The sequence below is a fragment of the Anopheles stephensi genome, chromosome 3 (genome assembly GCF_013141755.1).
Source record: "Anopheles stephensi strain Indian chromosome 3, UCI_ANSTEP_V1.0, whole genome shotgun sequence".
In the NCBI taxonomy this organism is placed as follows: Eukaryota; Metazoa; Arthropoda; class Insecta; order Diptera; family Culicidae; genus Anopheles; species Anopheles stephensi.
In genome coordinates this window covers 25332565-25354347 of record NC_050203.1, presented here as the reverse complement: position 1 = coordinate 25354347, position 21783 = coordinate 25332565, and the positions used below count along the sequence as shown (strand labels likewise).

General features: G+C 45.2%; 1 protein-coding gene across 2 annotated transcripts in view; it reads right to left on the bottom strand.

The window, feature by feature from the left end:
* Nucleotides 1-21783, bottom strand: part of LOC118511408 — an 87269-nt gene that overhangs the window by 35950 nt on the left and 29536 nt on the right. The window contains exons 3-5 of one of the 2 annotated variants that reach the window (XM_036054465.1): nt 6828-7306; nt 5946-6092; nt 5610-5708 (exon numbers count right to left, since the gene is read on the bottom strand). In XM_036054465.1, the coding sequence (XP_035910358.1) occupies nt 5610-5708; nt 5946-6092; nt 6828-7248 (667 nt within the window). In that variant the 5' untranslated portion in view covers nt 7249-7306. Of the gene's footprint in view, nt 1-5609; nt 5709-5945; nt 6093-6827; nt 7373-21783 lie in introns of those variants that run through there. The other variant, XM_036054466.1, reaches the window with a different exon arrangement.

Sequence of the window (21783 nt, the reverse complement as noted above, 5' to 3'; positions counted from 1 at the left end):
ACGACAAATGTCTTAATCTACAAGATCCCCGTTTTTCCCATTTTCAATCATTTTATCGCTTACCCATCGGTTCATTCTTCCCTAAATCCTGCCCGTTAGCGACGATCCACCCTAACGAGATCATAGTGAGATCGTCTCTGTTTTTTTACTCTCCTTCGGTTGATAAATTATACCAACCTAGACGATACTAGAGATAGGGACAGTTTAGGAGATGGTTTTATTCGGGAAACTGGACCACAAGCTAACGTGTCGATGTAGTAGCAGGGGCCGTGTGTTGTTTGATTCGGATCGATTAAATATAGATCAACCCAGACCCTGGTTGAGTGGCACGCGCACAGAAGGATCGACCGGGCAAACCTATGTAATTAGTCCCATCCGGTGCTGCCGGCTAATTACCATAAGCATACAACCTGACGTGGAGCCCGATCAGGATGCTTCGTGTTCGATTTCCGCACACTTTCATTATGTCGCCGTGTGGTTTGTGGCTGGCGAAGGCTTCCGCAGTTTGCAACGCACCGTGGCAAATTGATTGATAGCAATGGTCTGCGTTGCATTTAAATCAGGACCGTCCTCGCACACCCCACCAAGGTTAATCGTTGGCTCACCCCTGCTTTAGGGCCCTGTCGTCGGTCGGGGTAGGTGTGATTGGCGGCCGGGGCTGAAGGTTAATAGCTGGGTGCTTTTCTCCTGCAGCAGGGTGGCATTGAAGATCAGATCAGAAGGAGTTCTTCCTGACAGACGATTGACGACAGTCCACGCTAACTCATTCGAATGGGCACGCTTCTTCAGATGCACGGGTAGCAGTTTTCACTCGTGAAGCATTAATTACATGCACGCGATCTCTTGGAAAAGTTTGCACGATCCACTCCATCGATCCAGCAAACAAACATCGTTTCGCCCGACTGAAGACTTAGCCAGACAAATTCTTCAGAATGCTCGCTTCGAACTACCGAGGGGAACACATCTAATTCGTAGCTTTTATATCGGCATCGCCTCATGAATTCCCATTTACGAACCAATGTTCTTCTGCAACTGCCTGACGCTACGCTAAAGCGTCTTGGGCCACAGTTCTAGGGACCGCAGACACCACCGCACCGTGGTGAAGGTACCCTTCGTCATTCAGCCGTCCATCAACACCGTTCCGAGTCGGAAGTCTTAATAAATTGAATTCATTATAGGTCGACGCGCGCGAACCTGCCCCTACTGGGCAAAGCGTACGCTCTACTGAACCGTAAGGCATGGCATCCGTCTGCATGCGTACGCATCACGTCACGCTTCAACGCATCGTCGCTGATTGCAGAACAGTGCGCGTACCGACAGCGCGGCTGACGGAATCTTAACCCGGTGCTTTGCGAAATGACTAGCCAATTGCCGAGACGATCCAATCGATCGTTTTCGAGATGAGGCTCAATGACAGACCGTTCCGACTGGTACCGATCGGCCGGGGTAAACATTGCGGACCGCGTAACGAAACGCTTTCGCTAACGCCCAATTACACCCCGTGATCTGGTGCCGCTTATCAAACAACCAGAAGGCTGGCGACGGTTGCCAGTAGCCTGATTCAGCAGTCCGACGATGATTGTGCAAGAAGTCGTCGCAAGCTCGATGCAAGTCATCAAGCAACACGCTCATAAACGTCGTCGGGAGCGCATTCAGGCGCGTAATACGCAAGCACCATAAATAGAGCCGTAAACTCGAGCCCACCCGCCTCATTCACTGTGTGTGAGGTGTGATGCTTTTTCGATGATCGCAATTAGATGAGCAGTGGACGGTTAACCAAAAAAAAAAAAAGAAACCAAAACAGCTATGAGGCAAATTATTCACGCCACACATTGTGGGCGAAAATTTATCACCTTAAATTGGAATGCTCGAAACGCACTTCGTAATCGCTTCGCTATCGGTGCACATAAATCATGTCACAAAATAAAGCCATCAAGAAGTTCACACCGGCAAACCACCCGATAAGGAAGGGCCTTTAGCTATACCATTCTAGTGTCGAAAAACAAATGCGTTCTAAGCAAAGCCCTGCAGCCCTTGCACACTTATATCAACATCCATTTATCGGCCCTAATGCGCGTGCTCTGTGCCGGGAAAGACTTCAACGATGAAACAAGCGACGAACGGCACAGTTAAGGAGGGATTATAAATTTTGTACGATAGGAAGATATGTTACAAACACTTCGCGTGGCACTACTTTCCCGTGCCCACAGGCCAGAACATTCCTTACCTATCCTGCCTTAGAACGAACGTTTGCTAATGCTTACCCACTTAATCCTCCCGGGCCCGAGTACAAGAGCGCTCACACAGCTGGATCATAATTCATATTACCCTTGATAGCTACGGTTCGGATACTGGCCCAGGACTTGAACCACAAGTACCCACTCGATCAACTCGTATCTTTTCCACTTATTGGTGTAGCAAGCTCGAACCTCGGCCCTGGAGAGGAAGGTCACTACGTGTGCGAATCTCGCTTGCAGACATTCTCCCGTCAGTGCTCAGGTGCGTGTAGTGGTTGTATATTATCTCAATTAATAAATTTCCCAGCACCGAGTGACAAGCGGAGGAATGCTTATTTAAGCTTCTCCACCGGGGTGTAAGAACGATCGCATGTGTATTCTTGGGAGAAGGTTTATTTTTTGCGATTTTTAAACCCATAAAACCTATGACTGATTAGACGGGCGTGTGAGATAGGGCTAGTGAGTGGGTAAGGATTTGAGCTTCTCGTGGTGGGCAAAAAGATTCGCTAACGGATCCGTTTCGATATACCCGATATCCAAAGCCTTTAATTTATCGAAGGATTATCGGGGTGCATGGGGTGGGCACTTTGAAAAGGGAATCCCGGTCCCGGTACAACTGGGCTGCCAGACCAGCCTGTTTGGAAAGTGGAAAGCAATAAACATGATAACATAATTAACCCAATCAAAGCTCTCATTGTTCGTGGTGCGCTTAATAATGAAGGCACTTTCGGGCTACAGTACAGGCTCATCTTCAGGTGAGGTTGAGAAGAAAAAACAAACGGGATCCATTTTCAAAACCATGCGTTGTTTAAAGTTGCTCAAGCTTAGAAAGGATCTCCGGCGGGAAATTAACTCCCGATAAGCATTGTCTGGCAGTGGAAGTAAAGATTGTTAATTACGACTACCGTGTGCTCTGCTCGCTTTTAAACGTTCCATCCTCCCCAAAATAAGCCATCCCCCGGGGGGTTTTGTGAGCCATTTCGCTTGCACACCATAGAACGGGCCACGATATAAAAAAGCTCTTACACAAAACAACATCATTGGATTAATAACAACAATTTGAGCCTGTTTGGTTGGCTGCTGTTTTTGGGGCTCAAACGGTAGAGACTTGTATGGTGCGTTCTGGTACTATTCTTCAACCAAGCGGTGGCGCTTTGCGCGTTAATCCGTCATAGCTAAAAGTTACCGCTTTTGTTGTAGGTTTTCGAGGATAGGCTGAAACCACCAGGTCCAGGTGATGTGGCCGCTTCTTCCGAAATGGAAGATTATCCAAAAACGGTACCGGGCTGGCAATGATGGCTTATTGTACTGTGGCACCACCGTGTACACGGGTAATGTGGCGATTAATGCTATTTAAGCTGTGGCTTTTATGCCCCGGCGCAACCGGTACGGATCCGAACAATCCTTGATTTTTGGACGCTTCAGGTGGCTTCTGCTTTATGAATGGCCGTTCGTGTTCGGTATGTGGTTTCACAAAGCTGTGCAGCTGTGCGTATCCATCGCAGGCCAGGTTGTTTAGTTGTCTTAATGCGGTTAACGAAGCGGATTTAACGTCTTCGCACCGTGTAAAATGTGCTGCCCGCGCGGAAGGAAAAGGTAGACGAACTACCATTGCAGTGGTACCGATTTTTGGGAAAAGGTTTGGTAGCGTTTTGTTCTGGACCGGGTAATGCATGTTAAGTTGCACATTTAAAGAAACAAACAGTGTCGACGGCGTGGTCAATGCTCTTTACGTTACTATTTTTAATTTTTTTTAGAAATTTTAATGCTTTTAGTTTGGAATTTTAAGCTTCACATGGATGTTATTCTGTGAATTCAAACAAGCCTGAAATAAACTCTGATCTAAAGCTAAAGGTTTGCAGTCCTACCTAAGATCATCCAAAAATCGTTCCAGTATAGTGCTTTAATCCTTTCCCCGAACAAATCATTGCAATCACGCGAAGAATGTCAATATAAAAAAAAAACTCTAATGGGATTCTCCTCTAAAAGTTTGGCGAAGAAGGCGATCAATTTCAGTTATATCAGTTGTTAGTACACCCAGTAGTAATATTTTGACATTTACTGTCACTGTAATAAAATTGTACTAAGTACATCTATTCACATCCAGATGGCGTTACGCATGTCTAAAAGTTATCGATAGTTTAAAGTTAGTAAAAATATCACAGAACTTCCACAGTGATATGAGCTAATTTTCTATTTAGATATCAAATGAATTGCTCACGCAATTGCCTCACTAATGGTGGTAAATTTAACAGCATTTTTCTATCTCAACACGTCCAACACTAACGTCGCGTGCGCTGGAACATCTATTTCGCCCGGAATCTATATCTAATAAGACAAATTATTCATACGATAATCGGCGTAAGCTATACCGAGCATAAGCCACACGTCGACATTAAATTGCTACCGCCACGTTCATCGATAGATCCAGATGGAAAGGCAATTCCTACCTACTGATGAGGAAAGTGATTGGAATAAGGATCGCAAATTATGGGCCTAAATTAGGGATGATTCATTTCTGGTATATGTGTGTGTGTGTGGCGGTCAGTAAATCGGTATATAAATTCCTACTTCAGTCTATGAGTCTTGCGAATGAGCAGCGTCGGTGGCATATTGGCAGAGATGCAGCACTTGGTGCGATTGCGTGTCGTAATGGAATAGGCGTAATAGAGGGCGCCCATATGCACGAACGCCGGTGCTGGAATGCAATCTCATGCAAGTCCAGCACTACTACACTTCATGGTTCACAGTTCTTTTTTCCCAATTCGCTTTTCTCTCGGCACTCTTTTGTTGAGGGCAGGATCGTCCGGCCCGGCCCCATGCATAGCAGCGCACGGGAGTGTAATGACCAATGCTGCACCGACTGCCACCGACGCTGAACTTTGCGCAATGCTGGCAGAGAAAGCTTTGTTACGGGTGGGAGGTGAAGAATTGTAATTGATTTTAGAACCGTTCTGGCGCGTTTCGCTCGGTAAACTTCCAATTGAAATGCGCACCGAGCGATCATAATCACTCGCCGCTGATGATGCACTCCCGCCTCCGTTACATGCAACATTCCACGCGCATGGGCGTTCGATGTGGAATTCAAACATGCAGATGCATCGTCGGGCTGCTAGTGTGGGGGAGATTGGATGGGAGGCTGGAAACAATTATGTTCCTTCCGTAACATTAGCCTATTCGTTTTATGATTGCGGACAAAAGGGAGGAGGCTCCCAAAAGGGAAGACTGATTATAGTTATTAACGATGAACGACAACAGTTTTGAAAAATGAGCTTCGTAATAGAATAGAGAGCCTCGAAATCGTTTTGTGGCAATGCTACCAACCCAACAAACAAAAACAAGAACGCACATCTCTCCCACCAATTCACTTACCTCTAATGTCGTCCACACAGATGCCGAGATCTTCCCTGTAGGTGCTCAGGTGCGGCAAACACTGACACTTGCACTCGATTCCCGCATCCGATGACATGTCTGGTTGGGATGAGCAAAACAAAAAAGAGAGACAAGATTAAAAAACAATTTGTACTAATAATACACCCGACGGTGACGGCACACCGAAACACCTAGCCGAAAACGGAAACGAACCAATAAAATTTGGACCAGACCAGATAGATCACACCTAACGGGGATGGCACGGTTCGTCGCGGCCAACCGGTCCCTCATCAGGACGGGTTTGTTAAACCTAATTAAACTGTCATTTCGACTTACCGATTTCTTTGATGTGGTCCGTACTTCCGGGGATACGGTGGGGTGGTCCGTTGACCGTGCCGGTGCCGGTCCGATCGCCACCAATCGATAGTTCCGCCGTGCCGCTCGACAGCCCCACGCACGTATCTGTGTCACATTTTTCCGATTCTGCAAAGGCGAGAAAAGCGATTCATTTTTTCGTAAAACCGTTCAGTGTATGGTGTCATGTGGTGTTGTGTGTGTGTCATTTAGGCACAATTCTGAATAGGCCTGTGTGGGACATATTGATTCAAAATAAAACTGGGGAGGTATTATTGGGGAGCAAACAGTTTTGCAGTTGGTAAAGAGTCAATATTTGTCTATACGGTAAGAAAGCTTTCATTGGTCGTGTTGAAAGTACGTTTCGAAATTGATATGTAATGTGAGCTTCAGCCAGTTCGATCAGAGCATTCGGAGCTGAGTATGTCTCCCTCGAAGCGTGCACAGTGGTATGCCGACATTGCATAACCGATCGTGTGCCATTGCGTGCGCGTTGGTCTCGTTTCAGATAAATCAATTTACTTTTTTCCAACACCAGCTGCTGCTCACGCAAATGAAGCTCCCACAACGATGGTCACATCACTAGCGACCTCTAGCGGGTTACTAAACTCTTCAAACAAAAACACTACAAACAAAACTGGACCGGATAGGCTGAGTTCCTGATGAAGTTGCGTGACGCTTTGCACCGACTCGCGTGCACCATTAGCTTGATGAGCCAGATTCGAACGAATAATAACGAATCTCTCTTCAGCCACACAAAAAATAGAAGCATTAAATAAAAACGCAACTTTGCCAAGGTGACAGCATGATGGCAGGGTGTTATCTAGTGTGTATGGCTCAGGGGCAAACCCGGACAGTACTTACCAAATGTATAAAACAGATCACCACTATGAAGACGAGTCAAGTTGGAGATCCTGCTCGCATCGGTTAGGCCACCCATCCGCTTAAACATTGGAGGACCTCGCCCACCGTACCCGGACATGGGACTCTTGACCGGCGTGGCGGCCGCATCACATCCGAACCCGGTCCAGCAGACGACGATCACCAACAGTGCCAGCAGACATCGGTCAGCTTTCGTCGTACGTGTCGGTAATGCGGTGTAATTATCACGTCCAGGTTGCGACCGTCCGCCGGTGTCCGGGTGTCCATCCCGGACCGGGTGACGGTATGTACTGCCCTCGGCATACCTTTCAGGCGCGAGGACCGTCCGCCGGGCCATCGTCAGCAACCGTTCGCTGCCGGCGGTTGAGTTTGTAGCATGGTTCGCTGACTTGCCGGTGATCATTCATCTACAACCCCGAGGAGTGTTACGAGCTGATCCTTTACTGTAAAATCTGCAAAATCTGCTGCAGAGCAAGAAAAAAAAAAGAGACACGCAAAATAAATGATCAGTAATAGGAATGGATCTGGACGGAGCATAGGCAGCAATTAGTTACTCAGTATTATTATTACACATCTATTTAATTCACGTAATCGAGCGACCGAACGAAGAACACACCACAAAAAGTAAAGCCGACAAAACAGCCATAAACGGAACAATGGCTTCCAAAGACACTAAATACCGTTTTGAGAAGATAATTTAAGATTCATCAGCTTCTGAGGATGCCAAACGCCGGCTGAGGAGGTACCATCCCGCTCCGGCCAGGTCGGAGGGCCAAGTTCAGCTGCAGTACCGGTAGGTTCGATTTGATTAATGAACGCAAATCGCCCTCTTACGGTAAGCGCAACCAGAGGGCTACAGCTAGAGGCTTGTGTGCTGCCCTAAAGCCCAGTTGTAACCGTTCGTAATTAGTCAGATGATTTGGCAAAAGAGTGTGTGTGCGCCTCCCTGAACTCTGGTGGGAATTATCGAAACACTCTCTTTATAGAGTCATCAATTTCCCGTCCAACACACAGCAGCCCGCAGATGGTCCGGTTGGTTGATGAACTTGTAAATTTAACCGAACCAAGCGCAACAATCTAACATCTTCTCGGTTTCCGTTTTCTCCAATTTAAATGTGATCGATCTGACGCCGATCAGTTTTCCCAGGGCATCTTACCTTGCTGCAGCGACGCATACACACACGCAAATTAAATTGTCATGCAGATTTAGAACCCGAACCGCGCCATACGTGATCTAGATCAATTAAGATTATGTAAATATTAAATTAGGCCTCCCAAGGGAAACAGATTAAATCCATCTGACCAAGGTGTTTGATTAATGAACCGGGTGTTCGCCCATGTGTTGCGCTTTGCTTAAACTTTCTGCTTCAAGAGAGAAAAAAACTTCAACAAGCTCCAGAACAAACATGAAAAGCAAAATGGATGAGAATAGGTTTGTTTTGGGTTTTTTTTTTTGTTGGAAGAAATTCAAAACACCTGTCTTCTGTCTTCCTCGTCCGTGCTGTTTCAATTTTTTCGTTCAATGCTTGAATGTCAACCTGTATAACCGGTGCGTTGGCGTGCCAAAAGTGTGCCATGATGTTTGCCTGCGATTGACAGATGAACTAGGAACTGTCATGTAGCTGTCACATATCACACTAGCCCCGATATGTTTGCATGACGGACAGTTGTGATTAAGTATGTACGAGAGAGCAATAACTAGTGGGTGATTGCTTTATTTATCTTATATTCGGAAGGTGGTTTAGGAATGTGAGAGATTTCTCTTTGCCGGAAAGAATTGGATGCGTTTACGTCACTGTGGTGACATTTTGGTTATGGCTTTGTTTACTCAGGCAGGTCATCAAGTTTGAATAAGCAGTTATTTTTAATAGTCTTGTTACCAAAAATGAAACAACATAATGACCTTTAATATTTGTACTGCTTTTCATATGCTAACCAGTTCTTAAAAGGTCAATATTTGCACTTAACATCATCAAAACTCGTTTAGATAAGGAATCAAATTTAGTCCTCGCCTCAAGATAAAGCAATAGCAATCATTTTATGCAGGACCATGCTTACATGCACATTAGTGCGATAAATCTGACAACCGGGAGTTGACAAATTGTAGTAAATAGTATGCGCGAACAAGATTTTTATCGTCCGATTAGTACCGTTTGCATAATTTCTCCTCATTAGCCGGGTTCGGCCACCATACATTTTGCGTCCGATAAACACAAGTCCAGTGCCGCTGGCAAACACCATCTTCGAAAAGCTTTTCGTGGACACACACGCTCAACCGCGATGACATTGCACGTTCACTAAAAGCACCCGCAAGCTATGGTGCAGATAAGAAACCATTAAATTATGTCAAACCTCACACGAACCGTTCCGCTGCGATCGGAAGAGCCGAAGAGAAGGGCCTGTTGAACTACCGTTGATGTCGCCGATAACGCCTCGGACATTCGTGGTTTTTTTTCTGCCGGTCAACCGGTGTAAGTATTATTGAATGATTTCACATCAACGCTCCAGCATCCAGCAGCCGCCAGCGGCTAGATTTCACCTGTTCCCAAACCCGAACGGACAGCAAGAATAATTAATTAGCATTCCACGGCAAACGCCGCAGCGAGGCGTTACGATTCGAGGCCCGCCTCAGACACACGGAATCATCATCGACACAGCGTCATCATTTAAATTGGATCTCATCTGATTTAACGCAGTTTTTTTGTACGCAGGTCCACAGTTTACGTTGCCCGTTTGCTGTTGCTGATTGGTGCGAGCAAAGAGTGAGCAAATGATGGACGCAACCGCAACCTCACCAGGCTGGTCACAGCTCCGATGTGTGAGAATCGGAGCGCGGAAAGTGCCCGAGACTTCTGGAGCATCTCAATCTTTCAATTTCTTGTTGGCGCCTCGGATGTGGCTCGCCCGGTTTGAAGTTGCGTTAATTTTGGTGGTAATGAATTCTTGACGTTTTAACGAGATTTCAACCCTGTCGATACGGGGGTTCGATACCATTATGCCTAAAGCGAGTGATGTTTTTGCGATTTATATCTGATTCGGTTAAAGCCATCTCGCTGTTGGAGAGGGATAATTATCGATTCTCAGAGTTGTTAACGATTGCCACATTTGAACGTGTACAAAAGCCCTTTTTTACTTCAAATTATGAGCATAAATTTTAATGAATACTACATTTCGATCGTTAATTTACACCCTAAAGCGATGGAAGCTATTTAGTGACGGTAAATTAAAGCACACAAATGAAGCATAAATGGTACATTTATACTTCTGTAAACAACAGTTGAAATAACTCAAGGCGATCTTGCTGGATGCTACCTTATAACTTCAAGTCTTATTCGCCCTAGCCAAATCTGTAAATTTAGATCTTATGTTAAAGTGTTACATCTCTATAACATTAAAATCGCGCTCGTGTCTGCATTCGGGAGGGTCCTCAATAAAAACCATCTTAATGATCTCCTTCGAACGATCGTAGAAGAGTGACTAAACATGAAAATAACACGCGACAGGAAATAGAAAAGAAGACACGAGATGCTGAACATGCTCAACCACTTCCAACGAGCCCTTCCCTTCCCACTCACCCTCACAATCATCTGATAGCTCAAAATCATTGGAGAGCATTTTAATTTCGCTTCCGACGAGATAAAACAAACGCGGATTGGAATTTATTGCTGTTTCTTTCGCCTGCCCAGCGCATAGCTAAGATTGAGATGATTGAGTTGACGACATGTCCCGCGCATTGGACAGCCTACAACGCATAAATTTGTCCAACCGGACGAGAGCCCCGTCAGCCTGTCATGCCGATACGCGATTGCTTCGGGTAGGATTATTGTTGTCCTCCAACCATTATGCTGTCACCGCAGATGGATAAGAAAATGCAAACCTTCCCCCATTTGCCCGTTTGACAACTCAGACAAGCGCTATTCCTGTGATTGTATATCCCTTTTTGTGTGTGCAAAACCACGCTTGAATCATGACTATGAGGCTTAAGTTTGTTTTAGATGGCTCATTTAATATTGCTTGCCAGGACCGTACCAACAGACATCGATAGCTGCGTCACATTAACACGATTTGTTACGCGGAGCAATAAAAAATTCAGTGAAAATTGCTCCTTCGTCGGGCAGGGTTCGTCACAACAACCGATCGCCCTCGATCATCATAATCACCTGACCGATAAACAGTAATTAAGTGCATACCCTTCAACGTGTTCCTGCGTTGGAAGTGCATATTTTCTTTGCCGTTGCAGATAAGAACACACACACACACCTCGGTGAGATGTAATTATGAAAAAATGTTCCTAGCTCCACACCCTGCCCTATCGTATACCAGTTTTATGGTATCAGTTTTGCCATAGGGCTCAAGCTTCTCGGCGGTTGTTGTTTTTCCTTCTACAGGATAATGAGCAATATTGAAGACTAGTTTTGCATAATTAAGTCACCTGCTTCGAGCGACATCAATCTCGGCGTCCACGCGCTGGAATGCTCACCAAAGATCACCGCGCACCCGGTGTCCGTTGTCTGCGCGAGAATTGAAGTCAGTAAATATCGTTACCGAAGGCAAGCATTGCTAATGGCTTTTCCTCATAACTGTCATTACGTGCTCGGCGCAAGGAATGTTTTAAATATTATATTTTTTTCTGGCAAACTTGTCATTAAAGTGCATTAATTTAAATATGATTTGTTTAATGATGTTAAAGAAAATTAAAATAATTTTAAAATCTTGTCTCATTTTTTTCTGGATTTTCAGAATGATTCTTTGCGTTCACGAATCAATCTTGAATCAGCTTACGTTGATTGAATAAGACATAATTCTAGGCCTTCTTCTTCCCACAATTCCTAGAATCAATCGCTATTCATCAGTAAGAATTCCTATCTATTTTACAGCAAAAAAAGTAAGCCTCTCAAACGCTATCGGTGCCTTGTCAGCGATCCGTCAACGAACGTTTAAGCTGACTATAAAGCTGGACTAACTGGACGGGCCGCAGAATCGAGCTGCACTATTGTGAAAAAAAGGGAAGAAAGATAAAAACATTCTGCAACGACGCTAGTTGCTGTTGTGTGCTCTGGTTGTCCTTCCATGCCATCCCATCCCATCTCTCCTCATCCATGGCGAGTTGTTTTGATCGTCATTTTATGTTCCGTTGAATAAAGTTAATTAGATCAATCGAGGACGACGCGATCATCGAGGTTTCACAAACAGGTTCCTTCCGACCGACGGCTGGATTCTGAAGGGACAGGTTGGTGCGTCCCGTATAATGCGGGCTTCGATTTTCCGCTTGTGCTGCTGATTGGTATTTGCTACACACAAGCTCCCTCTTTAGATCATCACGAAAACCCCTGCCACAAATCGGTCAAATGCGGGAACCGGTGACAACCTACCGGTAGAAGCCACCGAGCGATTGATTTCATCGCTATTTTCGCGCTGGGGCTTGGTTGGAGTTTGATTGCCGTATACGAGTTCCTTTACAGCAGCAGTAGCAGCAGCTTCAGAAGCGACTAGGTCTCGCCCGTACCGTACCGACCGATGACGGAAACAAACGCTTCCAATGTGAGTGTGGAATTATCGGGTTGGTTTTATTGGATCTTCAAACAGCGATTATCCCGTTAGCGGCTCGGCTTTGTCGTAATTAAAACACAGTAATTGTTATTAATTGTGGGGCTATTCTTGGGTTGGTGATGCTGGAAGAGGAAGCTGGACAAATCGATTCCCCGTGTCCGGATATCGGCTGCTGTTAGTGGGAACTTACCGCTAGGATATGGCATTTGGAAAATGAATTGTGCTTTTGCACGGTTACGCGTAACTTGGTAATTGGAATGTCTTGGACTTTTCCAAGTGCGTTTTGCAAGAGTTGGAGTTATGTATTACATTGGAATTTTTGGGTTAAACTTGCTTAAAGCAAATTGGAATTCGTGTGAGAATTATTTCTTTTATTGTAAGCAGAGAAATGGTTTTAATTGCGTTTAAAAATATATTTAACCGGAAGAAGTTGATTATTTCCCTTTAAATCATCAACTATCAGCAATACGGCCAGGCCGTTCTTTATGAATAAAAAAAAAATCATCAACTATCAAAAAATCTTAAACATAAAATAGCCAATAAATAATCAGAGAAGCCTTCAAAATGCCTCAGATAAAAAGCAGTGATTTTACTACTGAACTACTTAAATAAACGTTCGAAAACGCTTAACAGTTTGTATGCCACAAAACGCTCCACGCTCAAGCGTCAGTTGTCAAAGTGTGAAGCGTTCCCTTGAGCGTTTTTTCTAGATTTATTAACATTATAAATTGCAATTTTAAAAGCATTTTTTTAATAAATCGAAGTATAAAAATCAAATTGTGACCATTAATGAACGTTTATCCATTTATTTATTAGATAATTTAAAGTAAAAAAATACAAATGTTGTTCTTTGGCTTAAGTAGAGATTCTAACAGATTTTCGATTGAGTTTATCTGAGATGCTTTCAGCTCAAGCGTTCACTTTTAAATAACAATTGTTATCTAAAAAATACCTTGATGCGCTTCTCATTGTAACAATACTGTTAAAATTCCAAATTATTGAAGAAAGATAACATTATTTATCATAAATGCTTCATTCATAAATTATATCTCAGATGCTCCAATGCTTCTGCCCTCGCTAAAAGTTCTCCGATCATCACCAGCATCAAATCTTCACTTATTACGTTCACAATTTAACTGTATTTTATCAACGTATACCATTCACTACCATCGCCAACGACCATAACTAACCAACCGTTTCTGCGCTGATTGCATCGCTCCACGGTGGAGAACAAAAATTTACGACGTACAAAACGAGTGCAAAACGCACGCCTTTCGACGTAGCAGAAAAAAAAACGGCCTATCTTTATCTGGTTTTATTGAAAGATTAAAATATTACATCGATAAGTGGCTAGGCACGAGAGTGCGATCCTACTGCGCACTCGGCAACGCTCGCTTCATCCACTACTGGCGGGATTATTCTATCGATTCAGGCACGATGATAATAATCCACCCAGCGTGGTCTTGTTTGCCACGTAGAATATTGGAACCCTTTTTTTTTGTTTTTTCCCCCATTCATCCCCCTTTTTTCTTCAAACTAACCCTTACCAACTGCGTTTCGATCGATTTGAAGCACCGGGGAGCGCGCGAAAGCAACATACCGATCGGCCTGCTGGTCAATAATTATCCTGTGTACACGCGCTCGGCTAAACTACGGCTCGCTCGGTATCGAACTTTTCTAATCTTCAACAATTACCCCAGTGTGATATCATCGTACGGGTGGATTTTTTTTCCCCTTCAACTATCGGCAAGAAGAAGCTTCCGTCGGTGTCGGTTCAGATGGACAAACACAATCCCTCCAAACGTGGCAGGTTACCGGGTGTGTTGCTTCTATTCTATCACATACGGGAGCTTCAGTTCAACTTTTTCCTGCTGTCCTTATTTTGTTCGTTTGCTCCTCACGTACATTTCCGATCCCCAGGAGATGCTTATGGGCAACCGCTGGACGGGATTTTACGCCCCGCAGTAATCGCGCACCGTACAGTTCTAGATTTACCGGTTTTTTTTTTTTGCTCTCCCCTGGCCATCCGAGAAGGACAAGCACATAAGGCTATGCTTCGTATCTTAGCGCGCATCATTTGCCCTACAATTGGCCTACAATCGAACCGAACCACAGCGGACAAGTGGGTCCGACTTGTTGCCCGTATGAGCGGCATAAGTACCTATTGAATGCTCTTTCCAGCTTTTTTTTCACTCTGCATCACTATACAACGGGAACCCCCCCCCCAAAGTGTGCCTCGTAATGTTTTATCGAGCTGCTAATGAAGATCCACCGTATCGAGCCGGTTCCCAATACCGGTGCAACGGGAATCGTTTTTCCATCGGGTTTCGATCGACCGTTTTTTTGTGTCGCGTTTGGATAAAGCGCATTTGTCCAGTACGGAGAAATCACGCTCTTTGGACCGCTTCTGACCTGCACTGTCCAGCAACCGCTTCAGGAACAAACAAAGAATTCACTTCTCTATGATCTAGATCGAGTGCGTATGCGGTTTCTGAAGCTAAGTCCCATTAAGCTAATTTGTAAAATGAATGTGCAGCCCAAACAGCGCGACACGAATACCGCACGCCAATGTTACCATTTTGGGCCACAGTCACGACGTCCACTATCAATTTGTATCACCGCCGCCTAAACGCATTCCATACACGGGTCTGGTTCCGAATATGCAAATGAGCAAAAAGGAAGTCGGCAGCGCTTCGGGGTTCAGCGCTTTGGGAGCAGTTTTCATTTTCGATCGCAATTCCATCTCCAAAACCAACCGCACTAACCGCGCGCGAAAGGTAAATGGCATCGGAATGCGTAAACTCCTGTTTTCTTCCAGTCCTTGTTCACCCGGCAGGATTGGATGTCTTCCGTAGAGCAAGAAACACAGACAGAGCGACAGACAGAAAGCATTGTGCCATTGTTAGGGCACAACAAAATCCACAAACACAAAGCACAACACTGATTAGACTAAAGCGAGGCGCAATGAAGGCGCACGCTTTTGATTGGGGGAAATGTCAACTCATTCCGTTTGACAGAAGAAATGCAAATAGAAACCCGGAGATCGAACTGAATGTCAACACACATCGGTGCTACCAAACTGCGTCACATCGCGTACAATGGGGCGGTTAATTTTCAATCAGCTGGAATCATCCAAAGACATTTGTTTTGTATGTAGATTCAAAAACCGCTCGACCGAAGGCTGTGACTTTCTAAGTGGGTTTAATAATGTTGTCCACTGTATCCTACTTTTGGGGAAAAGATAATTCAATTTCTGGTTTGCTTGGTGGTGAGAAACAAAGCGAAAATTCTGGGAATTTCCCGGAGAGAGAGATGTGCTTAATAACATGTAGCACACTGGAGAGTGAAGAGGACGCTTACGAAGGGCAAGAAGAGTTGTGTTAAGTGTGTGAACTACTCCAAAGTTAACTGGAATCTAACCTCCAAAACCTTCTCCAAGGGTGCAATCCTCCAAACTCTTGTTAATTCCAGTAGAAAACGTTAGGCAGTTTCCAATAGTGCTCCTTGCACCAAACCCTTGACCACTTGATGGCGTTTGGAACCTGGAACCACCTGTTGGCCCCACCATTTGACCCTTGAAGGTTAGAAAAGTGCTTGCCGTTTGCCTGTCTGCTCGATGAAGTCACTATGAACGACTTCTATCGGAACGGAAGCTAATCTACCGGTGCTAGACCGTTTGCTACCACTTGCACCTCAAGTGAGCAATTGAACAAGATTCTTAGCAACGGCTTGAGAGCTTCCAACTGCAGCGATCCCTGCAACCTTAGCGATATAAGAGCCAATGTGTTGTAGCCGGGGTTCCGATTATTGAGGAATAAATTGTACGATCATTGCAACGGCACCGGCCATTGGCCACTTAAATCCCCTAAAATGACCGGAGCGGGTTTTTCACTGCGGTTACATGCACCATTAAACAGGGGGTCCGCTGTACTACTTTACCGAGTGCGGCTCGTACCGAGTTTGCCGGCTTTACCAGCAAATTAGTTGTTCCTGTCAGTTTACGATTATCGTCACCTTTCGGACACAGAAGTGCCGACAGACAGACAGACAAGTGCCGGTCGAGGCGAGATCAAGAACGGGAATATCTTCCCCACACTTCCCCCGATCAAATAGCCGTTTCTTGGGCGATCTCCGTACCAAATCACCCTCCGTAGTATTTGCCAAACGTGATTATCCCAACCCCTGGTACAAGAAAACCGGGACTAAACCTGACATTGGTAGCTTCTGTGTAGATGACGACGACGAAGGCGTAACCCGAACCTTAGGCTTCCCGAATGGTGGTAATTTGAGCGTTTCATTGAAAGGTATTGTTGGTAATTGTGTTGATTATCTAAATTTTGTATCGTTAGCAATCCACTTTGATGGCCGCTAAGCTGCCTGAGCTGCGGAAAGATAAGTCTAGGTGCGCACTACACGGCAGACGCACTACAAAAACAGGTGTGCTTTGTGCGAGGTTTAGTGTTGCAAATATCGAACCACCTTCTTGGGTTGCTTTCTTTGAAGGAAGAAGGAAGATCGAATCTTTTTAGTCCTCTTCCTCGATACGATAATCTGCACACCGGTATGTTCTTCGGAGTGCTGCAAAAACAGCGCGAAAGGCACAGCCAGCAAACTATTAGAATTATGATTATTATTATGTAGCAGTTGATGATGCCAGTGCCCCGGTCGCCGTTCGTGTACCGTTCTGAGGGTTTTTCTGAGTTTTTTTTGTTCCGTAGATGATCCACTCGAATCATGCGCCCCCAGACTGACGACTGACGGCGGGTCTGACCGGTTTGCATAACAAAAAAAAACAAAGAAGCTTCTGCTGCAACCTTCACGAGCATGAGTAATATGTGGTGTAATAATAATAAATCACTCAATTTATGGACTAATCTATTAATTCGTTCGCTTTGCTGCACGATCCACGGCATCGATTCACCCGCCGGTTGGGGTGAGCTAAAGTTGTTGAACTTTGTAACGCGCTCCAACCAAGATCCGTATGCCGGGAAAGAAGCGTTTTCGCTCGATGGGATGCCGTTTGATAATCGATTTGTATCGAATCGGTACCGGTAAAAGTTTCACACTTTCTTTGCCGAAAGCTCCTAACAATACGTGCGGGAAAAACGCAAAGAGTCCTCCCGGAGAGACTCTTTAAAAAGTTTAAATCAAAAGACTGCAAGCGACGAACCCGTTTTGCGGCTGCAAATCTAATCTAGTCAGCCCGCGTTTCACTCACCGCGCCCCGGGCCTGCTTCGGGCCCGTTGCTGATGCTGCAAATTAAAAGAGCAAAGTCCCCCGGGCTTTTATTCCCGTGCCGGCGAGGTGGACAACTTCACTGGCCACCTAATAAAAAAGCAGTTATAGAAGTATTTACTTTTAATGGCTGTCGCCATTTACCGAGTGGACCATTTCTTTTTTGAACGAAACCCGAAGCGGTTGCACATGGCGTGACGTGTCGCCAACCCGAAGCGACCCCAAGCCACCGTCACCAGACACAAGGGTGGTGGTATGGTGGCTTTTTTATATAAAATTTTCTACCCATCACCTGAGATCACACGATAACGAACGCAACAGCCTACGCAACTATCCTTCTCCCGTAGCGGTCGAAAGCCGGCGATCGAACCAACTACACATATCGACAACAAGTGCAACGAGTTTTGTTTTCTCGTGTTTTGCTCTTCTGTTGCGTTTTTGTGAAACAAGTTCCATCTTCCGACGGTACGAGACCCACATCGGGGTCCGGCTAGGTGGATGGGGAATGCTAGATAAGTTTTCAACCCCGATTGTTGCTGCACTGCAAAAAGACCCGTTGGATGGGTTTGATGATAAAACCAGATTTTGAAGTTGGCAAGCAGCACGGCAAGTTCAATGTTTTCGCCTCTTTTCTTGCAGTGCAGCAGTTCATTTGAAAATCCTACCTCATCCCAACGCCAAGCAAAACCGTAGCTTGGGGAAGGATGAGCCCACTAGCGCGTATATAGACATCGTCTGCTAGCCCGCAAGATCCTGGTTACTGTTATCCTCCTACGACGCTCGGCCAGATAACGTACCGCCTCACCACCATCGTACAAATTATGTTGCCCCAGATCAATATTTCAATCGTTAGACGACCACCATCACCTTGGCCTGAGTGTGGACTTGCGGGCTACAGCATAGCCCCCGATAGGGCCGTGTTGCAGAAGAAAAAGAAGCGAGGAGTTGGAATTGTATCACCATCCACCCGCAATCGAAGTGCCCATTATGTAAATTAAATTATCTTCCTCTTTGTTTCGACCCCCACGCGCCAGTCCCGCTTACATACACATATGCTCGCGTGATCAGATTTCTGCAAATGGTTGTAGTACCGAGTCTAGTTACGTTGGCCACGCAAAACGGGCGCACTTAGCCTAGCGATCCCACGGGACCGATAAACCGATGGTCCGGTTTCGTCTGGGCTCGTCGAGCGACAATGCTGCAGTTGGTTATAAGGTTCTACGGACATATTACCTTTCTATAGAATAGCAACCGAAGCTAAATCGAAACCTGTCGTCGAAGGCTAAGGTCATAATTTATGCAACGTTTACGATTTTATTGTCTTCGCTGTGCTGAGAGACTGCGATGGAACGGAGAAAAAGAGCATCTTTTTTTGCAACAAAACGGATTGTTAATAACTTTTTTTTTCTCTGTTTCGCCTTTTCCACCTTGATCGATCTGCCTCCGGGAAATGGTGACCCTTTGGAAGAGACACTTTTTTTGTACCAGTAAGAGATTGACTGGAAATTGATTGTCAATTGAGCTAAGGCGTGGGGATGATGATCACGACCCGCAAGCGATCGACCCTTGTGCGGAATGTATAAATACCTTCATCCTAGCCGTCATTCCTTCACCGTATGCAGAAATGTGCCCTTTTCCCCCTTTCCGGAACCAGTGGGACGGGAACGATCGATCGATCGATGGACGGGCTAAGGCGAACTGTGATCGAGACGAGCTATTTAGCGAGGAAACTGTACGGAACGGGATGAAGGAACCTAAACTGGTTCTCTACCCCATCATCCGGTCCTGTTCCGCTGAGTTCCGATCGGGGGGAGGAAGACTTGTTAATTGTCCACAGTTTGACGACAGACTGCACCGGACGCGATCACTGATTGCTTCCGTTGATTGCAAAATAATATCAAAAATTTATTCCTTTTTTATACTGTGGACTCTTGAGCGATGCAACTGGTTGCATCACAGAGGTTTTCATAGAACAGGTGCTTAACCTTTGGTGGCCTCGAAAAAGAGACAAGAAATGCATGAGAAGAAATATGATTTGAGCATATTTAATAGAAACATTTCAACAGTGAGCAAAGTGAGGAACCCTTTCTTTAGAATTATCTATGTACTGCTTTCCGCAAGACTTTGGTTTAAAATTCAACTCTTGCTCCTTAATTTATTCCAAAGGATTCCAATCTGCACCACGATCAGGAACTGAACCTAATTACCACCACTTCCTATTACCCCGCGCTAATTAACGTATCTAGTGCATGTTAGCTTTATGCAAACGAGCTCGTGCCCGTGCATGGATGACCCACCAAGTCGCTCGGTCCATTTACCGCTAGTATTAATATCTTCTAAACGGACATCATGCACAGTGCCGGAAACGATGCTCGCGGTGAACAGCAAAACCATAGCTTCTACTTAACCGTCTGAAACCGTCGCTTAATGGTTTCTTTCCTGTTTTGTTCTACGGTGCAAAATTGAGGCTTCATGCAGACGCATCCTCTCCCGTCCTTATCAGGCCCGATCAGGTACTGGGAGGCTTACGGGATCTTACCGTACGCAGAAATGAAGACGTTTCGCGCGCACAGAAAGGACAGCCCCGAAAAACCATTTTGCTACATAAAAACCGGCCACGCGTGCAAGCCGGCCGCTGCTTCTGCGCCGAGAGTTAAAAGAATAAATTAAGAAATTAACGAACCAAACGGTAACGACTTTATGGGTTGGAAAAAGGAAGGGGGGCGGGGGAGGGGGGAGTTTGCCATTTTCCTTTTCTAAGGTTGAGTCCATACCTTCGGGACGGTGCCAGACAAGTAGCATCCTAAAGAACGCAGCCCACGGCCGTGCGCGTAATTGGAAAACAAATAAAACTCATACGTGCCATTCTCCTGCCATGGGTCTGGAGGGAGGAAAAATCTCCTCCGGTGCGTCATGAAACTGGGCATGTGAAACAATAAATCAATTTTACTGCCCGTAGGGGCATCAGTATCGTTTGGTTAGCAGCTTGCTAGCTTGCCTGCGATCGGGAAACTGTGTGTGCTGCCCTGTGCAGCAACGGGCAACACGCCGAAGGTGTCCGTGAATAATCTTCGAGGCCAAGGGATCATCGCTATTTATTTTGCCAATGCCATGCGTGCCACACCAGGGAGGAGGGGAGTAAAACACGAAGGAAAAAGGGAAAGCAAATCTTAATCCAATACACACACACACACACAAAATACCCACATTGCCCGTGTAACATCTGAAGCCCGGTACAGAGTGAAGATGCTTGATTTGTAACGTGCAGAGACAGAAAACGGTCCAGCATTGGACCCTAACGTGTCCAGTTTTTCCAGTTTTCTGGCCATGGTGGTGCATCTTCGTGCACCCGCAGTGTGGAAAGTAATTTACAGGATTTGTAGAAAAACTCTCGCGCGCGCGCACCTTCTAGATTGACCTCCTCGGCCGTATGCAGCCCGGTGCCACCTCATCGTTTAACACACCGCGGGTTAGCGAAAGGTTGCGTGCACAGCGACGATGAAATAGGATATGGCATTATTTGTTTAGCCCGACATAAGGCATAAAACTAAACCTTAACCCGTGGAGTGGACGAGTTGCTGGGATGTAATCCTGTTCTTTTTTTTTTTTGTTTATCAATGCAAAGGTAACCCCCATTGACACCTCTGCTTGGGGTGAGTGTACACAGAGCGTAGAGTGTCTGTTGCTTGTCTGTTCTTTATATTATTTCACTTGCATGAAGTGAACTACACGTTACTTGGAATGCGGAACCAAATTGTGCCTATTCCGGACTGTAACGTAATTTGTCTTCGCAACAGGTTTGGCAAGGAATCGTATGAAAGCAAATACTTCTTTCAACTCGATTTAGATAGCAACAGAATAGTCTTTCAATTTTGTATCACACCGTCAAGAGCGCCTTATTAGGAACGCAATGCTATAAATATTAAGATGAACGGTAATTAAAAAAAAGGTAGTATTGAAGTATTTTTCAATGTCTTTTTTTATCTAAACTTATGCAGAGAAATAGCCAATCCTTTTTAAAAATGCTCTTAAATTTTTTTATTTGAAAATTATAGAATTTTATATAGAGAAATATTTCCTAGAATCATCTCTTCATTATTGAGTAATATTTGAAGTTGCAAATTTCCTAGCTAATGCAGACATTCCTATGTA